The sequence below is a fragment of the Lichenostomus cassidix genome, chromosome 13 (assembly GCF_008360975.1).
Source record: "Lichenostomus cassidix isolate B80296 chromosome 13, HeHo_3.0, whole genome shotgun sequence".
Taxonomy (NCBI): Eukaryota; Metazoa; Chordata; class Aves; order Passeriformes; family Meliphagidae; genus Lichenostomus; species Lichenostomus cassidix.
Window position 1 is genome coordinate 8,040,784 of NC_139494.1, and position 23,793 is coordinate 8,064,576.

General features: G+C 46.9%; 1 protein-coding gene across 1 annotated transcript in view; it reads right to left on the reverse strand.

The window, feature by feature from the left end:
* The window catches only part of PDLIM4 (PDZ and LIM domain 4), a 47,534-nt gene that overhangs the window by 17,574 nt on the left and 6,167 nt on the right, over nucleotides 1–23,793 (reverse strand). The window contains exons 2-3 of the mRNA XM_085073500.1: nucleotides 13,805–13,956; nucleotides 5,180–5,264 (exon numbers count right to left, since the gene is read on the reverse strand). Coding sequence (XP_084929626.1) covers nucleotides 5,180–5,264; nucleotides 13,805–13,956 — 237 coding nt within the window. The remainder of the gene's footprint in view (nucleotides 1–5,179; nucleotides 5,265–13,804; nucleotides 13,957–23,793) is intronic.

Sequence of the window (23,793 nt, forward strand, 5' to 3'; positions counted from 1 at the left end):
GAGCAGGCATGGCCCATCCCAGCCTGTGACCAGGGGAGGAAGGAAGGTCAGTCACCTTGAGAAAGGAAATTCCACCTCTCCAGTAAGGAGGCTTTAACCCCCAGCTCACAGAACTCAGCACAGCCTATGCCAGGCTTTTCCAAAGTACATGGAAGTTTTCTGCACGGCAGCAACCCATGGAGAACCTAAAACAAATACTCCATTTAATTAAAGTTAATTTTACTTAAACTAAATCCATTACTCAGTTAATTAAATAAGGCGACATTTGCCCTTAGTAAAAAAACCCAAAAAAACTATAGCAAAAAGTAAATATGAGCATATTTAAGACATTTTTAAAGGTGTTAAAATCAGTGTTAAGGGACAAGTTAGTAGCAAACTGCCCACCCTGCTCTGCTGTGGGACACCACTGCTGTCCCTGGGTGCCCAGAGCTGCAGCACCAGAGGCTCAGACTCCCTTCAAGCCCACATGTGATTTTATTTATTTAATTAGGAGTAAGCATGATCAGCAGCAATATTATTTGTGAGGCCAAGCAAGTATGAAAAACTCCCAGGAATGGTGCCGGAGAGCTCACGCTGGGTGGAGGCCACATGCAATGGGAGGTGGCAGCTCCTCAGTCCTGCAGCCACACACACCTGAGCCCCTCTGAGAAGAGAAAACGAAGGTGTGTTCACATTTCCACTGGCCTGGCTCACACCCAGTGCTGGGTTTCCTGCGCTGCCTGGGTCAGGCTGCTCAAACAGCTACAGCAGATGCAAGTTTGTCCCAGTTCCTCCTCTTCACACCATCCTGGCTGGCATTTTCACACGGCAAGCCACACGCCTTGCACCTGGGTTTTAGTCATGGCAAACTAACTGAATCTCTGGACTGAGAGCTGGGTGTCAAGACCAGAAAAACACAGAGGAAAGATAATTCATAAGTGATGAGCAGAAACAGCCTTCTCATCCTTCCTGTTCAACTCCCCTGACACTGTGGAGAGACCAGATCTTCTCCACTGCCCAGAGCTCATCCCCTAGTTGGGTGGTCAAACTGGGAAAGCCACTGCTCAGGACACAGCAGCAGAGAGGACCAAGAGCACTGACCCACTGCCCTTGTCCCTCTCCTGAGAATGCTGCTGGGCCAGCTGAGTAGCACCAGGATGCCATTCCCAACAGACTGCAGTGGGAAATGCCTCTCCCTGTCTGCACGGCCAGAGGAAACCCAGCCTTTCACCCAACACAGCTATTTCAGCCAAGCAGCCAGGTTTGGGAGGACTCACATCCTATTTCAGCTCTGGCTACGTGCGGCCAATTTAATTTCTGCTGCAATTATTCTCCCACCCACACACTTGATCTACTGTCAATTAGCACTTACAGGGTCCCTACAGTCCAAAGCCCATGTTTCCAGCCCCCCTGGGCCAGAGAGCTGCCAATTCCGGCAGCTTGGGAATGGACAAGAAAACAAACATCCTCTCTTTTTATTAGCACCACATGGCTGTATTTTGACTAGCGCGCTCACACTACAGGAAGCCAGAAACAGTGGAATCTCCAGAAACTGATGGATGGGTGCTCCTGCTCCCTTCGTGTGCCAGGAAGGAGTGGCTGGGCCAGTGCCCACGAGGACACCAACACCATGTAAAGTGAGACTGGGGATCCCAACACATCAGCAGTGATGTCATGATGGGAATCACAACTGCTGGCTGGAAAGCTCCAAGCTGCCCCCAGCACCCCTGTGGGTCCCACCTCCACCCAGCTCCAGGTCCAGCAGACAGGCAGCCCTTCTTTAGGATGCAAGCCTGAATGTCACTGCATTTGTGGCCTCTGTAGATTCTTGCTGTGAAGGACAGACTAGTCTAGTGAAACCAACTGATAACAAAATCTGTTTTGAAAAAAAAATATTATTTCCCGAAGGTGACTCACTCATCCTGTTCAGTGTTGTTCCCGCTAATTGTGAAAAAGCGGCTCTGCATTTCCAGCTTCTTCAGTGGTGAGGGCAGCTATTCCCCACAGTCACAGCATTAATCAAAGTTTGAATAAGGAGGATTGATTACATTCTTGGTCTCTGAGTAGGGGTTTTCCACAAAGTTCAACTGAGAAACCACAATAGATTTAGAAAGAGGGGACAGGAAAACTCACTCGCCACTCCATACCTTCAAAGTTCTCTTGCATGGAAGATAACTGCAAGTCTCACGGCCTTCAAGACAAAGATTGCACCCAAATAAACTAAACTGTAATAATAGAAATACAGGTTTCCTGCAAATCACCCAGACTGAGGCATTCTGTTTATGCTCACGTTTCAGGGCCTCCAACAAGAATTACTGTAGTCACAAGTCAAGATTTGCAACAGATTTTTGCCCAGTGTGACAAAAAAGCAAATAGAACAAAACCTGGAAGAAGAAAGGATATGTGCTCTACATTACTGCAAAGGCCACTTGGGGTAAAACTCTCAAAACCTTTTTCAGGGACAACCCCCAAACTCTTTGTGATTCAAGGGCAGAATTCCAGCAGAAGTTTTTCCCTGTGTTTCAAAGCAGATTGCTTTTTTCCAGATGCGAGGAAGTGCACCTAAAGGTTGCATATATTGAGCCAAGTTATTACTTTACAATGAGATTTTTCTTTCTCACAATCTAGTAAGTGCCTTTGCTAGAGGGGCTGAATGAACACAGTACAGGACAGCCCTGGGTCACCTGGCATTGCTCCACAGGGACTCCAGCCATGCCTGGAAGCTCTGCTCCCAGCAGATGGGATGCCTGCACCAAGGGTTGGCTCTCCTGATGGTCACCCTGAGCCTCACACAGGTCAGAGGACATCAGAGATCACACCTGGGTTAGCACAGCTGCTGGCACAGTGTCCCAAGCTGTCTACATGAACCACACTGGAGGCACAGGCGGTGTGGGGAGAGGAGTGAACCAGCACACCTTAGGTGCAAGCACAGCAACCTGGGGGTGTGCATGGAACTGCCTTCAACTCCTTCTGGGAAACCCAAAAAGCCCTTAGGGAATACAACATATGGATACAGGCACTGAAAAAAAAGGAGCAAGAACAGGAATCTGCTGCCTGTAATTCTGTATTCTTGTTCACATATCTCTCTCGGTGCCCTACCACAAACACATCTGCGTTACCCACCTACTCCCCAGATTTACATATTTTCAGTGTAGGTCTGGATTCAGAATAGTCCATCCCTACCCCCTTCATTATATTCTATAAAACTGTCTAATTTTTAAAAAGATCCATATGTAACATATATTAATAGTCAGATTCAAATCCAATCTGCATTAAACCTCAGAAATGTTGTATCTGGCAGTGGAACTGCTGCACATTTGTTCCTCATTTAATATTATTCATAGGGTTTGGGCACATTAAAGTCTATTAAGAAAAAATATCTGTCAGAAAAGATGGCTGTAATTGATAAATGATGCAAACATGGCCAGAACGCAAAGCCCAAGCTCACAGATCACCCTGTGCTGTCAGTCAGGGCAGGGAAGACAAACAGCCCCACGTGTCGCTGGTGTGCAGTACTGGGGCAGCTCTGTCAGTGCTGCTGTGCCTCTGCCCACTGCCCCTGGGCAGGAATGCAGAATATCTGCAAATTCCACATGGCTGGAATGGCCAGCTTCTCATGGGGTTTGGAGGATCTCACCCCTGTCCTCATCACTTGGCGGGGTTCCTGCTGCCAGTGCTTTCTCCCCATTCCACGCTAAAGGAGACACCACTCCCTGTACCATCATCCCCCCTCTTCCATCCTTGCAGCTCTTGTATTCCTTCTGGACTGAGCCAAGGAAGGGCTGAGGGGGCACCTGGGATCCTTGTCAGGACATTCTAAAAGCCTTTCTGGAAAGGAACAGCTGAGCTAGACCAGCAGAACCTGCAAGTGTGCACTTTGCTATGGCTGGGTGAAAAGCACAAAATAATACATGACCTAAACCACCTCTGTGGAGAAGGAGACCATCTGAGCAATATTTGAACACTCAGCATCAGCCAAGAGCACTCCCCTGTTGCTGGGGCAAGCACAGGGGACTCTGTCAGCCTGAACTGATGTACTTTGGCATTCTGAAGGCTGCAGGCAGCCCCAGGGCCTCTGCCACTGCCCTGGGAGGGGTGGCCACCCTATAGCAGTGAGAAGCCTCAGCAGGCTCCAGCCCTGCCATCTATGACCTCGGGCACCCTGGGAAAGCTGCAGCACAGACATCAGCTCAGCACACACTCAAGGGTGAGCCAGACAGCAGGAGCTGCACTCTGCCCATATATTCCCCATGTCTCCTCCTTATTACCCAGACATCTCTACAGCATGAACCAGCACATCCAAAAATTGACAATCCAGTACCTCATAAGCAGAGTGGGAGAAGAGAAATCCCATTCCTCTTCCCATTGAGAAGCCAAAGAAGAGTGAGAGACATCTCTGACCTTGCTAACAAACCATTAGTCAAGAGATGGGTAGGAAAGATGGAGACCTGCTCAGCTCCATCCACTGCCTGGCTGCTGCAGGAGACAGGATAGTAATGCAGGGCAGGATACAGGCAGAAGGCTCCAGCAAACAGAGCTGAGGACAGAGGGAAGAGAGAAGCTGCAAAATAGAGAGAAGGAGGAGAAAGGAGTGAGAGAGGAAAAAAACCCAAAAAAAAGATGAGAACATTACAAAGAAAAAAGAAATCCACCACCATGGGAGGTGAATCACTGTCCTGAGAATGGGAGGGTGCAGTGGATTTTGGAAGCAGCCAAGGTAGAGGCACACCAGCTGAGGCACGTGCAGACAGACCCTGGGTGTGCTGTGCCCCGGGAAGGACAGGCACCAGGCAGTGCTGTCAGAGGGCTCCCGACAGCTCCATCCAAAATAACGCTGGCTGTGTGCTTGGTCACAGCCTCAGGGGGGTCAGTGCTGGGTGCTACCCTCCACATGCTGCCCAGCCTCCTTGCGCCCCTGGCAAGCTGATCCAGAAAAGCCTGGTTTAAGCAGAAGGCAGTGATAGAGATTGGCTTATGCCAGATCAGCTCAGGATCTGGCTTACCGTGGGAAACAGGGCTGTACGAGTCCAAGGAAAGCACAGACAGACCTGCACAGACCTTAAAATCTGACATGCAAACTCCTTCACTTCTGGAAGGACAGCAGAAGGAGCAGAGGGCTTTCCAGACTCCAGACATGGATCTCCTCTCCCCAAAAGCAAGCTGGGAGAGCAGTGGGTGTGCAGGGCTGCAGCTGCCATACCTGTGGGTCTGGCTCGATGTTGATCCGGTATGCCTGAGCCTTGCCATCTTCCAGGACAGGGGGTGACCAGGTCTTCCCTTCAGCTCTGCAGTGAAAAATTAAGCAAACTCAACTTAAACTGCTTTTAAAAAAACGTAAACCAAAGCAACCCCCCTTCCCCCACCCCAAACGAAACCCACAAAATCCCAAAGAAAGAAACAGGCTCTTTAAACAAAACAAAAAAGCAATTAAACAAATGGAAAAAAACCCAACCCAAACCACAATTTAAAAAACCCAAAAGCCAAACATATATATATAGCATATATTAATTTCCCGGCAAGCCCATACTATATATGCATTTGTCCAAAATTATCCTCAGAAACAGTGCAATGGTAAATAGAGAAGATGACAGTTTCATGCTATTAAAACCATGAAGCTCAAAACCATCCTTGAACTACAGGCTCTGTCTCAGTTTGGGGTTTAAGAGACAAACTTATTTTGGTTCAAGAAATCAAAAGACAGGCTCTTGGTGGCTCCTGTTTTGCATATTCCTGGCTTTGTCCCTTTATTCTGGTCCTGAACTCAGAAAGTATCCTGATTACATATGTGTATATATATATGTATATATATAAAGTGTGTATATATACGCAATCCCTGGCAGGCCTGAGTGCTAGACCACATCAGGAATTCTATAAACACCTTTCAGGGAGAAGGCTTACACCACCCTGTATGAATCATCTTGACCCTTTCAACAGTTGCCAGATAGAAAAAGCCCTAAAAATACAGTTTCCATTCCCAAATGCATCCTCACTCCTGCCAAGGCAGAGCAGAATGCTGTCACTATCCAAAGATTTTCCATGTGCCTGGTCATTTTTTCCCCCACAGAGGCATCTGGGGGCACAGCTGGAATGTGATCTCCAGGACAGATCTCCTCCATTCAGAGTATGAGGGATCTGCAGGGGCCTGGGCAAGGTTCAGCAGGTTCATACACAGGCTGTTCAGGATGCAAGGAGGTTAAGCTGGCAGATGGAATCTCCATTAAGTTCAAGGTAAAGCTTTCAACACACAAACTATTCTGTTTATTATCACAGTCTGCATATGCACCACTTCACAAAAGTAGGTCTTGCTCCATGGACACAGATGCATCCAAGCATCCTTTGTGGACTCTCACCCCGGCCACATACCACATTCACTTTCAGTTTAATTATCTGCAGAGTCCAAGCTTGAAAAACAAGAAGCACGATTTTTATCCAGGAATTCTAGACGTGATTTTTATCTTTGGTATTTTGCAGCTATACAAGTTAGCATTCAAAGCTGCCTTTCCAAATCTAGGGTCTGACCCAAAACCTACCAAGTGCAGGGACTCCCACTGACTTGAACACATTTTGGATCCAGCCCCTGAGGATTTCAGCTTTTTTATCCTCACTGCTGCCATCACAGCTTTTTCAACAGGGAGTGATTACTCTAACAGCTAGATATCTTGTTCTCATAATTTATCTTTACTGTAATTATTTGATTTTAGGCTGGGACAATTCACTAGAAACTGGTCTTTCCAACTGGGACAAAGGAAACAGTCCCTCCCAGGAACATCAGCTTTCCCAGCAACGCCAACTTGCTTTTTGCCATGATCTGGTGCTGTGTATATTGCTTCCACACTGAAAATCAAATCTGGAGGCCCAGAACAATGGAAATGCCTAATTACATTGGCAGGGATCACCATTATTATTTCCGTGCTTTCCCCTGCACTGAGCCAGCTCGACGAGCAATCACAGTGCCCTGAGAAGGGTCCATGATGACATTTCCTCCACTCAGCTCCAGAGCTCACATGTCAGACACAGACTAAAGCATCCCCAAAGACTTCAACTTGCCAGTAAATAAGAACAGAGCTTCAGAAAGTGATTCTGATTGCAGAAGATAGGAGCGATAGCATTAATTCACTCTGCGTGAAGGTACAGCATTTGGTCACCACTACTGCCAGCGCTTCCCAGCTCTCCATACCCCAGACACAGATCACAGTCTATACCAGAAAGCAGATAAACCTGTGCTTTCCAAAAGTCATTATGGGCATATTTATACTTAATGACAGACAAGGACAGACTTCAGTTTGCATGGAGAAGCTCATTCTTGGTTAATGTTTTAATGATTAAACTCAAGGCTTCACCACCAGTTCTGCAGAGTGACCAGAAGTTCTTGGTATAATCAAGACCAACTCTAACAGCTTCCAGGGATAGCCTGAACAAATCCAGGCTAACATCAGCCCCAGCTTCCACTTGAACTACACTGAAACAAGCTGATACAGCACAATTTGGGCTCCACTTGGCATTCTGAATGGCAAAGCAAAGGGGACTGGGAGAAACACCAGCCTCACCAAAGAGAAAGGCAAGTTCTAAGTTTGATGAGTTTTGTGCTTACACAGGGGGACTCCCTCTCTTCCCTGGAAACATCAAAATACCATGTAATCCAAAATAATCCAAAATAATTAAGAGATGACTCTGCCTGAGAGAACGATGCTACCGGCAGCTACTGCAGGAGGGGGTGATGCTTAGAGCTCACACCCCAACCCTGGCTGCAGGAACACCCCATGCCCACATCCCCAGCAGGACCAGCAGCACAGGGGTCCCCTGCACCCCCCAGAAGAAGCCCCAGGACGATGGGGACTGGGAGTCAGCAAAGTCACCCCAAGACACCACAGCAGCAGGTTCACCCTACCAACAGTCAGAGCTTTCTGTTCAGGCAACAGTAAAAACCCAGCACACTTTTTATACGTCACAGGCAACAGATCAGGCATCACTCAAATGTTCCGAGTTGTTTAATTTACAGCTCAAGGACAGGAAAAGTGCTTTCAGATGTGCTATAGGGGATTAAAGGCAGCTATGTGGAAATCATTAACCTGCACTTACACGACTCTGTTCTCTTAAAGGCAGCTAGGACAATCCCAAGAAAAATAACTTGACCTAGGTTAGGGCAAGGCCTTCCACACAGGGCTTCGTGGGAAATGGACCCATTAACAGGACATCACTAAAAAAACAAAGTTGCAGACATCTTTTGTCCCACCACTTGCTTTCTAAAAGTCTCAGAGTCATTCTCAAAAGATTACTTACATATGCTCATGTATTTTACCAGAATGTTTTTTCACCTGGTAGTGATCTGCAAGTCTCACTCTCAACATTTGTAGAGCTGCTTTTAAGTTGCAAGAATTTTTGTGTCTTACCAAATTTCTAATTTCTCCATCCCCTTATAAACTAAGATTTATCATTTGGGGAAGTGCCAGCCTGCATTGAGGTCACTGCCATCTGTGACCATGCAGCCGCAAACCACCAGAATAATCAATTATTATATCTCACCCTTTTCTTTGGGGGGTGACTCCAGGGTCCTGCCCATCTCCTGACTGCTCTTCATCTCCCACCATGGCACATCACTATGCTCACAACCGATTGTTATCACTGTTATGGTCATTAGCCTTCTAGAAGCTGAACTCAGTCTGGAAGCAGCTACAGCCGATGCTTTGAACTTCCCAGGATTGTGAACCTCACCATGATAACCTCAAGATGTTGGATCCATCCTGCCAGGTGAGCAGCACAGGAGCTGAGCTCTGCTGAGCACCCCAAAAGACCTAGCTTGTCCAGACTATGTGAAGAAGAAGCTGCAGGATTTCTCCTCCTTCATTCCTCTCAGCTGAAACCATTGTGTATTGCTCTGGAAAGCTGCCGGTTTTCCTCTCTATTAGTCCTCGAGGAGCTACAGAGGGGAAGCTGTGATTCACTTTTTCAGTTGTACTTTTACTGGAAACTTGAGAACATACATTGTCATCCTTCCCATCTTCCAGCAGCTTGCCTGTGCTGCTCACAGCTAGCAGACCCCAACAAAATCCCCAGGAGCTGGGGGAGATGGGAGGAACATCAACTACGTGAGATTCCAGGGACTTTTGGGGCTACACGTCCAGCAGATTCATTACTGGGCTTTCTCTCACAGAAACTTCCAGAAAAACTCCATCTCTGTAAAAAGTGCAGGAATAGATAGAGAATCTTCTTACTCAGTTATCCAAGCAGTGGCACACACACCAAACTGAGGGGGAAGAAACTGCTTCCAGGATTTATTTTAGATAGAAGGAATCAAAGCTGAACCTTTAAGAATTTATGCTTTGACACTACAGTCAGGAAATAAATTCAACTCAACCACCCTGAGGTTCTTTGCATCTTGGGCCTGGCAGATGCTGCCAGTCCTCCAGCAGTCATCCGGCCCTGTGCACAACAGCCCCAGTGCTGTCACCAAAAGAAAGGGCTGCAATTGGATCGGACTGGGAATGATAAAATCATGAAGGTTGGAAAACCCCTCTAAGACCATCAAGCCCCACTGTTACCCCAGCACTTCCATGTCCACCACGAAGCCACGTTCCTCAAGTGCCACATCTATGCGTCTTTTAAACCCCTCCAGGGATACAAGTTCCCTGGGCAGCCTGTTCCAGGGCTTGACAACCCTTTCAGCAAAGAAATTTACCTTAATATCCAATCTAAACCTCCTCTGGCACAACACACTAACACTCTTCTTGCCTGTTAAGGAATTTCTTGTGTAACTTGGAGATAACTTCACAGTGAGTAAAAAGAACAAGTTTTACCAGGTGTCTGAGTAATAGTTCATGGGGCTGCTCAACACCCCGGATCTCCTCCAAGCAGCTGCCATGGAACTGGCCTGACCCCTCCTGCACTAAGGCAGGCAAAGTACATCCCGTGCTACCTTGGCTTGAGATTCAACAGCTGGGAAGATGATGATAGAACAGCTGCCTAATTTATCATCAGGGCAGCCTGAACCATCCCACTAAACCCTCATCAGCACCATCACTGCCTTCCCCACAGCCTCACTAAGCCCACGTGAACTCCTGGCCTCCTATTTTGAAGCCGTTAGCCACAGCCTGAACATCCAGCCCTTGTTCCAGGGATGCCCAAGTAATTCCTCACACCTTACATCAGTGTCCACATAGGCATCAGTTACATAAATTGACTCCTTTCGTGAACTGAGGGGAATTTTCAACCACTTTGTTTCAGAACAGTAAGGCCACTATGCTGCTTCACCTTTCACAGCCTCACCGCCCAAAGACAGCCTTGCACATGTTTGGGCAAAGCAGGACCAAAAAAAGCCAGGGACAAAACACGAATTAACTTGAGGGAGGTGAGAGGTCTGGTGAAAAAGGAGTTAGAAAATGGAGGATGTGAAGAAGGAGGGAAAACCCCCTCAAGAGATTTGTCCTTGATAAAGAACAAAGAGATTAAAAAAAAACCAAAGCATTTGCTAGTCCAGCCTGAGAGCAGGGGCAGCTTCACAGACTGACTGTGGGCTCCATGGGCTCCAGGGGCACAGGAGAGCAACAGAGCCCAACATGCTCCAAAAGCTGTGACATCCCCTTGCCAGCAGTTTTCCCAATGAGGGCACGGGGCCAGCTCCTCCAGGAAAGCTGCAGCACAAGCCTTCACCCTCCCAGCTGGCACACGACAAAAGGTTCAGAAAAAGCTGCAGGGCTCACCCTGGCCCTCTGGCACAGATGGGCAGGTCTGGACAGTGCTGCCAAGGGTTTCCTGGCAGTCTGTGTCAGCAGGAACAGCAATGCCACAAGGTCTCCCACCCTGCACCCAAGGTCCTTTGGGTTCTCAACCCTCTGCTTTCAAGCAGTGATTTCAGCAATACACAGCTCCAACCCAGTTTTATGGCTGCCTTTATTTGATGCATGATACTTGCTTTTGGTCAGGCTATTCAGTAACTCCCCCTTCTTGTTTTCCCCACATTCTGACTTTTCCATTGAACTTCCTTGTCAAAGGGAATTTACCGACCAGAGTCTGAAAACAAAACCCATCTTGTTCTCCATCTCAGCAACATATAATGTCAAGGGTTGATGGAGAAAGGGCATGGAATGGAGCAGCCCAGAGGGCACCGGGGGGCTGAAGTGCTGCACTGCCCAGCTCCCTGCCCTCCCTCCACACCCATGCCTGGCTAGAGGAACCCTGCTTTGACAAAACAGAGTTAACACCAAATTTCATGTGTCTTTACTAAAGACATACAACAAACAAGCTTGTTATTTCAAATCTATTTTTAGACTAACACACTTAAAAATAAATCTCCTTGTGTTGACTTGCAAACTGTATTTTGTTGAAGGCAGCGTACAGAAAAGATGCTGCTTGGAGAGCATTCTCTGCCCAACAGAAAAAAATATTAATCCACAGCCCTGCAGGCAAGGCTCTCTTGGACTCTGCCTCAGAGCAGGGCCCAGGGTGGTGATCCACAGCCATGACAAACAGCAGTGGCTGGACATGGACACAAATCAACAAAACCTAACAAAACTCCTCACTACTGCCCCAGGACACAGCTCTCTGGGCAGGAATGTGGGCACCCCACATTCCAGAAGGCAGATCCTGGAGCAGGGATCCACTCACACCTAGGAAGGAATGCCAGATGTACCTCCAGCAATGACTAACAACTGGGCAACAGGATCCAACAGGTCACTTGAGACAGGAGAGAGATCCAAGAACCAAGTCACTGCGCACTCACTTTGGGCCAAACTAAAAATAGACTTAATAACGCATCAGGGGAGCTCCTGTCCTTACTGCAGAGAAAGCAAACTACTCAGTTTTTCCTGTCAAGAGAAATGCCACTCTCATCCATGTCTCTGAGCACAGACAAGGTGAGTTCTGCCCTTTGGAGAAGCCACCAAACCGACCCAACAGTGTGATCTCCAAGAGGAGCCACCACATGCTGAACAGCTCCTCACCTCATCATCTGATCCTGCCTTGCAGAGCCCTCACCATTTATTTTTGCATATGAGATACAAAAGCCTTTCTAATCTGCATTTTCGAAGATTTTAAAGCCTGACAAAACCATTGCAATCCTCTTGCTTAGCAAAGCCCAGCCACATCACCCACAAACCCTGCACCATTGCAAGGCAGTGGGTGACCAACAGCAACATCTTCATTAGAGAATCCACCACCCTCTAGACACCATGAAGTCTCACTGTTAAAAATATCCACACCTTGGTAGGTGCAGTTGGGAAAAACCAACCTGAAGCCACAGACCCACCACACAGCATCTTCCAGATCACCCTGAGGTCATGAATGAACATTTCTGCATCTCAGGGAAACCAAGCAGACAGATTATCCCTAATCCCAGCAGGGCACATACCAGCACTGCTGCAAGACCTCTGTCCTCCCCTGTGCCACTGTGCCACAACCCCTGCCCTGTGCAGGAATCACCACTTAGGACAGGACATCCACTGTCACAGAGATTCTCAAGGGTCCAATCTCAGCCAAAAAACAAATGCCAGGTCATAGCAGTGGCTAAAATGAGGTGCAAAGGTGGGAATTCAGCCCATCAATTCACAAGGGACAAACTCTCCTACATGGGAATGAAACACTTCCATGCTGCAGGTGAAAGTCATTTTCAGCAAAACTTGGTTCTAACTCTCAACGAAGCTGTTCTGCTGCCACACCACCCCTGCAGCTGGCGGCTCACCGAAACCTCCTGTTACTACTCAAGGATTCCCACCTCTTCCAAGCAGAGCTCCAGCAGCGTGCAGACAGTCAGGAAGGGAATCCTTGTCCTACCCTGGGCACAGCTCCTGGTGAGGGTAGAAATCACCCAGTCTCCCTAAAACTGCTCCTGATGGAAAGCAAAACAACTGCCCTCTTTGGCTAGGGGAAATTTCACCTGTGAGAGGGATTTTGCTTGCTGTCCTCATTCTCTTTCTTTCCTGATACTGAAGCCACACCATCTGTACACCATGGGATGAGCTCAGAGGACCTTGCTTCAGCCAGGCAGCTCGGACATCCCTGTCTGAGGAACCCCAGGGAACCACAGAGGCTTTGCTCCATTTATGGCAGCACTGCTACCCCGCTGCCCAGGCGTCCAGTCAGAACTACATGGTTTTCCAAGAAAAGAATAAACAGTAAATGATAGCTCTTTATAGCAGGAAATGCCTCTTTAATCTGAAGTGGAAAATTATATCCACTTATTTAAACCTATTACAGACAATATTAGCCATTTGTGAACCTTATAAGGAGTACTCATTTTGCCTGGGTAATTTGTGATTTTGTGACAGAATTAATTCCAACAGAAATCAAAAAAACCCAAGAAAACCAAACCAACCAAAGAAAAAACCCCACAAGGAAATAAAAAAACCACAACACACACACAAAAAATCCCCAACTAAAAAATCCCCCAAAAACCCCCACTACCAAAGTGATGCCTTCATTTTGCTTTTAAATACCCCAAAAAGCAAATTTGGCAGGACCTTCAAATATGTATTTATTGAACAGATGCTTAGGAAAATGGTGGGTGGATGTCAATGAAGTGGGAGGATTTGTCCAAAGGAGATTTTGATCCCCACACTACTCTTGCTAGAGTTGACACAACCTCAAAGACTCAATGCAGGCCACGGCCTGGACAAGGCACAAATAATAATCCACATGTATAAACAAACAGAACCCGTTTTTTCCATCAGTGATCCATTAAAAATCATTTTGTTTTACTGGTTTTAAAAGCACTGAGCAATTACCCTGACAATGGGGATGCTCCCAGATCCCAGCCTGAGGGCACATCTGCTCCAGGGCCAGCCACAAGCCTTCTGAGCAAAACTGACACAGGAGCAGATCAGAGAGAACCAACCTGTTCACAGAGAGCAGCAGCTGGTCCACACACGCTTTGATCTTGTTTTGTGCTTCTAGATGTGTCATGTTGTCCGTGTTCTCTCCATTAATTGCCAGAATAACATCTCCTGGGCACAGGTCTGCCATGGCTGCTTTACTGCCAGGGTTAATCTGGGAAAAATAAAAGGGTTACTTAAAAGAATGCCTTTTTTTTTTTTAAGGAGTTCAGTTTCTTGGAATAAGATGTGGGTAAAGAAAACAGTTATTTCTGGAGAATATGTGTTTTGTCTTCACCAACGGTACCTACCTGAGGTTGGATATCAGAGCTCTCAGGTAAGCCCCAGTTTTCCAAGGGCCATGCCCTACAACACTCTTTGAAATAAGGGATTTCAGTCAACCCCAGTGTGGTGGTTTCGACTGGCCCAAAACATCAGTAAAGTATTTTTTAACATCTAGGAGAAATTTGCACCCCTCAGAAGCTGTTGTGGTAGGCCTGGGGAGGTGTCTGAGGGCTGGGGAGTGGCACAAAAATGCCTCCTGTGTGTCCTGAGTGAAAGTTCTGGAAGTTTTTACATCAAGTCCAGCAGAGCCAATCTCTGATGGCTCTGAAGGTGATGAACATGCTGCTGGCCTAGTTTGGGCCAATTGGAGGTGCTAGTTACGCCTCTGTGAAAACATATTTAAGAAGAAATCAAAACAAGGTAGGCATGCACTTCTTTGTAGTTGGAGGAGGAGGAGGTGAAAGTAAAAATACATGGAGGGAGAACAGCATGGAGACACCAAGGTCAGTAGAGAAAGTGGGGGAGGAGGGGCTCCCAGTGCTGGAGCTGAAAACCCTCTGCTAGCCACAGTGAAGGCCATGGGGGGGCAGGAGGTCCCTCTGCAGCCCATGGAGTCCATAAGGATGCAGAAATTCACCCACAGCCCACGCCAGAGGAGCAGGTGGATGCCTGGAAAAGACTGTAAACCAGTGGGAGTCTCATCGAAAAATTAAAGCTGCAAAGGCCTTGCAAGGAAGAGAAAGGCCTTTTCCTTGCTCCTGGGATGGAACCCGCCTGGCCTCGGCTCGGGAGAGTCTGCACAGCACCTTATGGACAAAGAGATTCAGGTTGCAGCAGAATTCAGGTGGGATGTTGCTCGTGAGATTGGACTCACACCAAAGAAGTTCCCAAAAGACTGTCTCTCGTGGGAGGGACCCCATGGCTAAGTAGGGAACCCCTCTCACCCTGCCCCCTGGCTGTGTTGCTGGTTTGGAAAGAGGGAAGGGGGGTGAGTGCAGAGACTGCTTCTTAAGAGGGTGGGGGGTGAGAGCAGAAAAAACTGTCTAGAGAGAGAGAGATAAGTAGAGATAAAGAGTATTTGTAATAGAAGAATTGTAGTGATTAATAGATTTATGGACCTGCTTTGTGGACTGAGAAAATACCCTACACCCTGCCCCCTACCCGAGCTTGTTGGTTAAAAAAGAGGAAAGGGGGTGAGTAAAATGGGTTCATAAGAGGGAGGGAGGTGAGTGAACAAAATAGTGTATGGAAAGTTTATTTTTGCCTTACATTTATCCTCCAACTCTGTTAGGTAATTAAATCACTTTTTGCAACTTTAAGTTTAGAGCCCGTTTGCCCTTTCTTCGTGTGTCCTCCTAGCAATGTCCTATCTCATTTAACTCACAAGATTGGTGTGTATTTTTACAGGTTTTTTTTCTTGCAGCAAGAGAGAGTCGAGGTGCCTGGCGTTTAGTCAGGGTCAAACCCTAACACCCAGCCACTGTGTGACTAGATCCACTCCTCACATTTGTCTCTTGCTTGAAATAAATGTAATACTCTTTTCCCAGAGAGATGCTTCACACTCTTTTGGCTTGCAGACCTTTTATGATGCTGCAAGAGTCAATTCCTAAGGAGCACATGAAACCCTCCTCCCTGGTTAACTACACATGGAGAAGAGAAGTTCCTGACTTCTGCCTGGGGACAGGTCACGTTTGACATCACGTTTTCTGGACTCTCATCCAAATGACTCGTCTCTTTCTAGCCCTGCATGGCCACCATCCCCAGAGGGATTTAGCAGATGTGGCACTTGGGGACATGGTTTAGTGGTAGCCTTGAGAGTGCTGCGGTAACAGCTGGACTCAAGGATCTTTAAGATCCTTTCCATCCTAAACGATTCCATGATTCTATTCTATAAATATCATACAGCTTGTTAAGCGTCCACAATTCTTTCCTTCTGGTTTTGTAGGAGTGCCAGAACCTTAAATTTCTAACCTCTTTCCTGAGGAACTAATGATAGGTCCAGGTACTGTTTGTGGTCAGCCATAAGACCAATACTGTAACCCATAAAAGAGGTTCCTGAGAAATTACCATTTTATTTACATCATCCTAAATGTGGTTTTGATTTTTACAATAATATAAAATGACGCAAGGCATAGTCAGAACAGGTAAACATGCCTGGTTAAACTCTTAATAGCTGTGTTTGCTCTCTAATTTCCTCTTCAGTTTATTCAGAGCATCCGCTAACCAAACACATTTTATCAACTAAGAAGTAATGGCAAGCCTGACTTTTGGTTATTCATGTGTCACTGCATTAAAGCGAGCCAGTGCTTCAATTCTGTTTATGCTTGATTTACACAGATATAATTCCCTGTCTCAGGTAGTGGGTCTCTGCCCCACCCTGCTTGAGAGAGCTAGACAACAGGAGCGTTGCTCTACCCACCCCTCCCCTTGGACATGGCTTACAGTGGTGCATGACAGCAGCCAGACACTGGCAGACCAGGTACAGTTTTTCAGACTGTAAGACCAAGTGGGGCAGTTTCCCAGTGCCCAGAAGTCCCCCAGCCAGCACAGGTCATCATTAAACAGGTGTTTTTTCTAAAAGAGGCATGCACACATCCTGGCTTTTATCTTGATTTCATAGAACCCTAGAATGGTTTGGGTTGGGCGGGACCTTAAAGCCCATCTTGTTCCAACCCCCTGGCATGGGCAGTGACCTTCCACTAGACCAGGTTGCTCCAAGCCCTGTCCAACCTAGCCTTCAACACTTCCAGGGACAGTTTGTTCTACTTTTGTAGGGAATTTGAAGAGGATTTAGTCTTAGCACAACAGCCCCTGTGGATTGCACTGGAGCTACCCCAGGGGAGAAGCAGACAGCCCCCAGTGTAACACAGGTCTCCTGCACTGCTCCCTGTGTGACCACCAAAACACCAAACTGGAGGTGTTTGAGAAGTTCCAGACCAATTCTGACATTTAAGTAGAACTGGCAGCCCGAGTTACAGCTTTTGTTGCATTGTCAGAGTAAATCAGTATTTGCCATTTGCTCTTCAATAGTTTCAGCTGGGCTGTTTGGCTCTAACAAACCTGCCCAGGCCAACCCCTTGCAGACTGCCCGGTGACTCAGCTCAGAGCAAACAACGGGAGGTGTGTTTCAGCTCCACACACATTAGGTCAGACACAGGACATTTCAACCCAGGACAGGATTATTTTCCCCCTGGCATTGTTAGGTTTTTTTTGACCTCTGTATCCATTCACAGGGCATTAGGGTCCTACAGCCATGGGTCTGGAAGCTGCCAAACTCTTCAGAAAGTCAACCTGAAGCTTAACCAGCAGCTCCAAGGAAGCATCTCCATGCTCTTGCCTGCTGTTATCTGCTTCCCTCAGTGTCCACGCCACAGCCCTGGCTGCCAGCAGGCTTTTAGACTAACAGACCTTCAGCTTGACCCAGGACAGCTGTATTTTGTTCTTGTCTATTCAGTGCTGTCCAGATGTCTGACGGGTTTTTCCCCCTGCACTGATCTTAACCAGGTTGTAGCTTCGTTGGAGAATAAGCTGTTCATAAATGGGGCTCTTAGCTGTTTCAGATTCTGCTTTATTTCAAATTATTTTGGCAGTATTTTCATATTAGCATTTTATGCTAGTTGTGGAGATTACCAAGGGCTTGAAATGGAGCTGTACTCCAAGAATTCATTTGAGATACAGCATCGGTGTCTCAACAGCTTGGGAATCCTTACTGTAATGTCTGTCAGGCCCAAAGTTTTTATTTTAGTGAATAATATTTATAATACTTAAGACTAAGTTCTCCTAACTCACAGCTGTGCAAAGCCATTGACACCAAACACTCCACAGAACACCTGACAAGTCTGGTTATGGGTCAGTGCTGTGCCTGAATCCTTGTGCAGGGGTTCTACCTGCTTTGGACATGGTTTAGTGGTGGCCTCAGCAGTGCTGGGTTAACAGCTGGACTCAATGGTCTCAGAAATCTTTTCAAACCCAAGCACTCTGTGATTGAATGACATTAGAGCCTGGCAGTGCACACAGGTTTTGGGATGGAGCTGGTATCAGAGGCACTCACTTGTGCCTCTCTCCAGAAGGCCCTTGGGTCTGCCCTGAGCCAGGACTGCAGCACGTGTGACATCAAGGAAGCACACAGGAATCTGAGAGTAATCAGACACTTCATGAAGTCAAAAACCCTGCAAAGAAAACCTGCACCAAGTCACTGCAGCCCCCGTCTTCTTGAAAGGGGCCTCCAAAGGAGCTGAGGCTTGAGAACAGGAGAGGATTAAGAAAAACAGTGGGAAGATTTTATTTGGTTTTGAAGCTCTCCATCTGTGCCAACAACAAGCCATTTCAAAACTCAATGCTGAATGAACACAGACCAAGCCCAGACCAATGGATACATAACTCAGGGTGGTATGAGCCATCTACCCACCACAGGCAGCAGTGAGTACCCTGAAGCCAAGTCCCAGCTCATGCACCAGGGCCTAACATGGGCTCTGTCCTGCTGTGCCCTGCAGGTGCCATGCCTCATCTTGCCCTGGCTGGGTGCCTGCCAGGATTTGGGCTGCCTGTGTGCTTTTCTCCAGTGAACAGCTCGGGCAAGGCAATTACACACCAGCAAGGAGTCAGCCCAGTCCCTCACACCCTGCCAACCCCCAGGGCAGCAGGGCCCCACACAAGTGGTGGTGTTTCAGGTGAGGAATTCTGTGGGTGGATGGGGTAGTCTGAGCCCTCACACCATCAGCAGCTCAGGGGGGTTTTGCTCCCTGTGAGGCCATGCTGCTCCCAAAGACCTCTGCTTGTGCCATGGGGTCACAGCAACCTCAACAGACCTTCAGAGCAGTCAAGTGTACAGGACTGAGAGCCAAAACCACAGCAAACACCACGGGCTTAAAGAAACATAAATATTTTTGTTACAATTCCCCTAAAGGTTTTTCTTTTTCAACCAGACAAGAATCCCGCCTCCTCTGGAAGCTCTGAGCTCCTAAAGACATAAGTTCATGAAGCACTGAAGCAGCACTGAGGTGAGCTCCCAGCCATCAGTTAACTCACACTCCTGGTTACTGCTGTCCTGCATGCAAAAGTATTTTCCCAATAACATAAATCCAAAGCCAACCAATGGGGATTTGGGGTGAAGTTGCCCAAGACAGACAAGCCAATCCCACAGAAAGGGGAGAGGACCTTCTCTCTGCATCTTCCCTCTCTAGGAGTGCCATCCAGCCTCTTCCTTTTTGCCATCCCTCATGCCCAGCAGGTTCTGAGGCACAGCCTGAGATGCAATACAGAAGAGCTGATAGTTTCATAGAATCACAGAATGGTTTGGGTTGGAAGGGACCTTAAAGATCCTCTTGTTCCAACCCCCTGCCATGGGCAGGGACACTTTCCACCAGACCAGGTTGCTCCAAGCCCCATCCAACCTGGTCTTGAACACTTCCAGGGATAGAGCAGCCACAGCTTCTCCGGGCAACCTGCGCCAATGCCTCACCACCCTCACAGAAATAAATTCTTCCTCATATCTAATCTAAATCTTTCTTCCTTCAGCTTAAGGCAATCCCCCTAAGGTTTCTGAGAGTGAATCAAAGCAACTCAAAAGAATGGGTCCAGTGAAGCAGACCTGTCATCTAAGACCAGGGCAAGGCTGGAGTAAGCTAGCGGCAAGTTCTTCACGAGACAGTGAAACAGATCCCACAGTGCTACCCACCACCTAAGCACTGCTACATTTCCAGCAGGAAGGAACTGAGCACGAAATATGTGCACAACCAGTCCATGTGCTGGGGAGGTCACTGGCACTTTGTTTTCACAGCTCCTTTTATGCCCATAGAAGAACTGGTGTGCTCTCTCCCCAAGACAGCAGCGCACGCACGGCACGGCTGCCGCTCTGGGAACGTGGCGAGCACGCCTGCCAGCTTTACTGCTCTCCCAAAATTAAAGACAGAACAATGTTCTGCGCTTAACCCCTCCACAAAAACAAGCAGCTGCTTCCTCGCTTCTCTCTCTCAAAAAATGGAGATGCTTGAGAAAGTTTATAAACAGAAAATACTAAAAGAAACAAACCACTTGCCCAGCAGTGATATTGTGGAGCAGAGCACAATGGCGTGTTTGCAGACTGCATGCCCCAGGTGAGCAGCTCCAGGCTCTTGAGATCCCAGAGAGCAGCCCCTCCCCACACAGCATGCCTGTGGAGGGTGCTTCCTGCCGGGATTTGTTCCCCTAGGAAGCCAGAATGTTCTTTTTTCCCCTTTTCTAATAAGCATATTATTCTTCCTAATCCCCGCAGGATATGTCTCATTTATGACATCTTTCTATGTCCTCCACAGAGCAGTGTGCTTCAAAAAATACCAGAGGTCCAATATTGGTGCCTGTCTCAACCCCCTCTATTGTTCCAGTCAGAAAAAGATAATTTTAAAGGAAAAGCTCCCAGTGAACAGCCCTTCTTTCACTGTCCTCTGCCTCTTCATTCACCACAGAAGGTTTGGTGTCAGCACTGCAACCATCACTTCCACACCATGACTTTTGCCAAATCATTCACCAGGGAGCTCTATCTTCAAAATTACAACCAATTTTTAAAAATAAGTTTTTCCAATCATATTCCCCACTGCTTTTCCCAGGATTACCATCCACCCCTCTGCTCTCCTCTGAAGCAATTACCCTCCAGCAGCCTCCTCCCCAACCAAGTGGATACTTGGATGCTATGAAACAGACTGGGATAATCCCAAACCCAGCAGCAGGTCTCTTATCTCGCCACTGGAACCTCATTAGGATTTACTACGTGCTGGCATCTGACAATGGCAGGTCATTAAAATAAAGCACATTAGGCCAACTGCCTCGTGCTTAACCTAAATTGGTTGGTGTTGGAGCTGTGCAGTCTAATTTAGCAAGCAAGATTATTTGCACCAAGAGGAGTTTGCTCTTGAAACACACAGTGCTCCACCTTCTGCCCTGAAGCTTGACCACAGAAGGGTGCCAGAGCCAGGAGAACATTCAGAGCAGGGCAAAGTCCCCGTGCCTGCTGCCTGCATCCCCTGCCCACGCAGGGATGGGAACCCTCCCCACTGCAGGTATGGCTTTACTCGGAAGCAGCTTTGCTCAAGCCAACTTTGGAATTGGGTAAACACCACAAGCTGAAACAATACTTTAGTGAAACGTTAATTTGTAATATCAACTTAATCCCTCTTTATTTCTACCCTTTTTCTCAGAAACCTGCCTCTAAGGTCACCTGTGTCAGGACTGAAGGATGAGGGGTGCAACTCCTCACTTTCTGCACAAGCCTCAGCACAGCCATGGGAAAGACTAAGTCAGTCTTTATTCTCCCAGATTTTTTTCAAATCAACAAAAGGTGCCTATTCTGGCTGCTCACACCTACATAATGAAGGCAGCTTTCTCCTTGTCACATCTTTAGTTTTTATTAAAAGTGCTATTCTAATGCATCTCATCTGTGACCGAAGCCAGGGTTTAACAGGTTAAAAGGTGCAATCCCAAACAAGCCCACACACAACACACCACTCTTCTCTTAAATCAATGGTAGTTTGTTGTAGGCAAGGCTGGGGAAATTTTCTGTTCTGCAACTGTGATCAAAAGGGCCTGATTAAAGTCTTCAAGAGGCTTTCAAGATAGTGTGACAAAATTCTCAGCTTTTAAACAAAGCCAGTCTGTTCCATGCTGTGGGGTGGGGGATGATCTTACAGAGCTACATCTTTTAAAACAGGAAGAAACAAGAGTCAAATAACTAACTAATGAAGATAAATTCTCTAAATCTTTTAAACATTCTTTCCAGGGATTCTCTTCAGCTTTTCAAAGCATCCTGCCTCGAATTCCTTGCCAATTCATTTGCATTTTTCTAGTTGCTTATAAAAAGTCTGATGTATCAAGACATAATTTAGATATGTTCACAGCCTAGTTAAAGAAAAACACTGTTTATGCAATGTGAATTCATTTAACTGCTGAAGAAAACAAGAAGCTTAAAAGAATAAAAGGGCAAGATCCAGAGTACAAGTGTTATAAAAGGCAAGACACTCAAAAATCCTTTTGAATCCAAGTACTAATGGATCCAAATTCAAATTCAGAAACAGATCCATAGTGTAGATTCTAACCCAGCTCAGAGGCTGAGGTCTCTAGAAAGAAGAGGCTGAGAATCAATGAAATTGGATATGGGTTTTAGAGCAAGCAGCCACTAACCCATGTGCAAACTTGAAAATGTGGCTTGAGAAAGACAACTAAGGGATCCACAAGGATCACCTGGTGTATTTTTTCAATAACTCTCTTGCTCAGCCCAAGGGCATACACAGCTCCAGCAGCACTCCCCACATTGCCTCCCATGGTCACGGTCACTGGGAGTCCCTTACTCCTTCCTCCAAAGACAATTTGCAGATTCTCTGTTGCTTTACTGTACACAACAGTCCACCTAGCCTGGCTGCTATTACACTTGAATCTGCTTTATATTTACTCTGCTTTGTCAGGGAGCAAGGCCAGGGAGGGACAGCCTGCCCTGGAGACACTGGGAGCCCTGCCGCAGTCCCGCAGGCACCGCACCACCAGTCCTAGGTGCTGTTCAGAAGGCTGGGGAAGCTGCTTGGAGCTTCTCTTCCAAACCATCTGCCTCTTGGCTAGGAAGGCAGGCTGACACTTTCCTTCCCATCAAAAGGAAAGTGGTCACAGAGTGATCTCCAAACAGAAGAGAATTCTTCAATATGAAAAGTTTCATTCAGTTGGTGAGCAAACCTGAAATTTCACTCTTACGGTACAGGCAGGTGTTAATCACACACTGCAGGGATTTGTGCCTTTGCCACACAGCTGCTTTCTCCCAGTTTAATGGTGAATGTCAAATATTTCACAGGGTTTGGTCTTTTGAACCAGAAGCTTTACACATGCCAAAGGCTTCTGAAGCGTTTTGTGGCTTATGGTAAACAACAGATAAAGGAAAAATTCAGAGGACAGCAGCACCCTGCAAACCTCCCAGCTGACCATCTCCTCCGTGGTTATCGACCAGTCCTGGAGTCTTTTACACGCTTCTCTTTTAGCTGTGCACTGCCCATATCTGATAATTAAGAATATCGACTTCAAATAATCTTCTTTAATCTGGTATATTTTACTTTCTGAAGCTTGGGCTGTAAAATGTCATTGCCACATAATCTGCTATCAGTCCACACAACATGCAAAGCTACTTAAGGCTTTAATGGGTGTGAATGCAAGTTGCTCTGGATGACAAGAAGGATTGAGTGTGGCACAGGCTGCGAGGCATCTTTATGGTGTTTGGAAAATTCATTGGCTGAAATCCTCTTGAACAGCACTTTTTTTTTTTTTTTTTTTTAAATAGAGCTGTGTTCTCTGTGGGGAGAAACTGGAGTTTGTTTTGGGTCTCTCCTGGCTGTAAAAGTTCCTCAAAAGCTACACTGTGGGTTGACATCTTTGAAATTGTTCAAGTAACATAGTGAAACCTGTGTTTGCTTAAAGTTTTTGTATAAATTCAGAAGCAGAAACCAAACATAACCTTATCTACCATGGCCTGGGGCAAGTGGGGTGTTAGGGGCTGTGTACAAACCCACTACATGAACAAGCTCGGTGAGATACCGGGTTTGCTCTGGCACACATCTGGCACTGACAACAAATCAAGCAGAGTATTTTTCTGTGAACATGTTTGTTTTACCCTTTTTTATCAACACTGCCAGATCTTGAGAGAGCTACAGTTTTCGTTCACACTTTAGCACCTGTGGTCACAGATGACTTAAAAAATAAAAACGTTTTTACTAAGTGT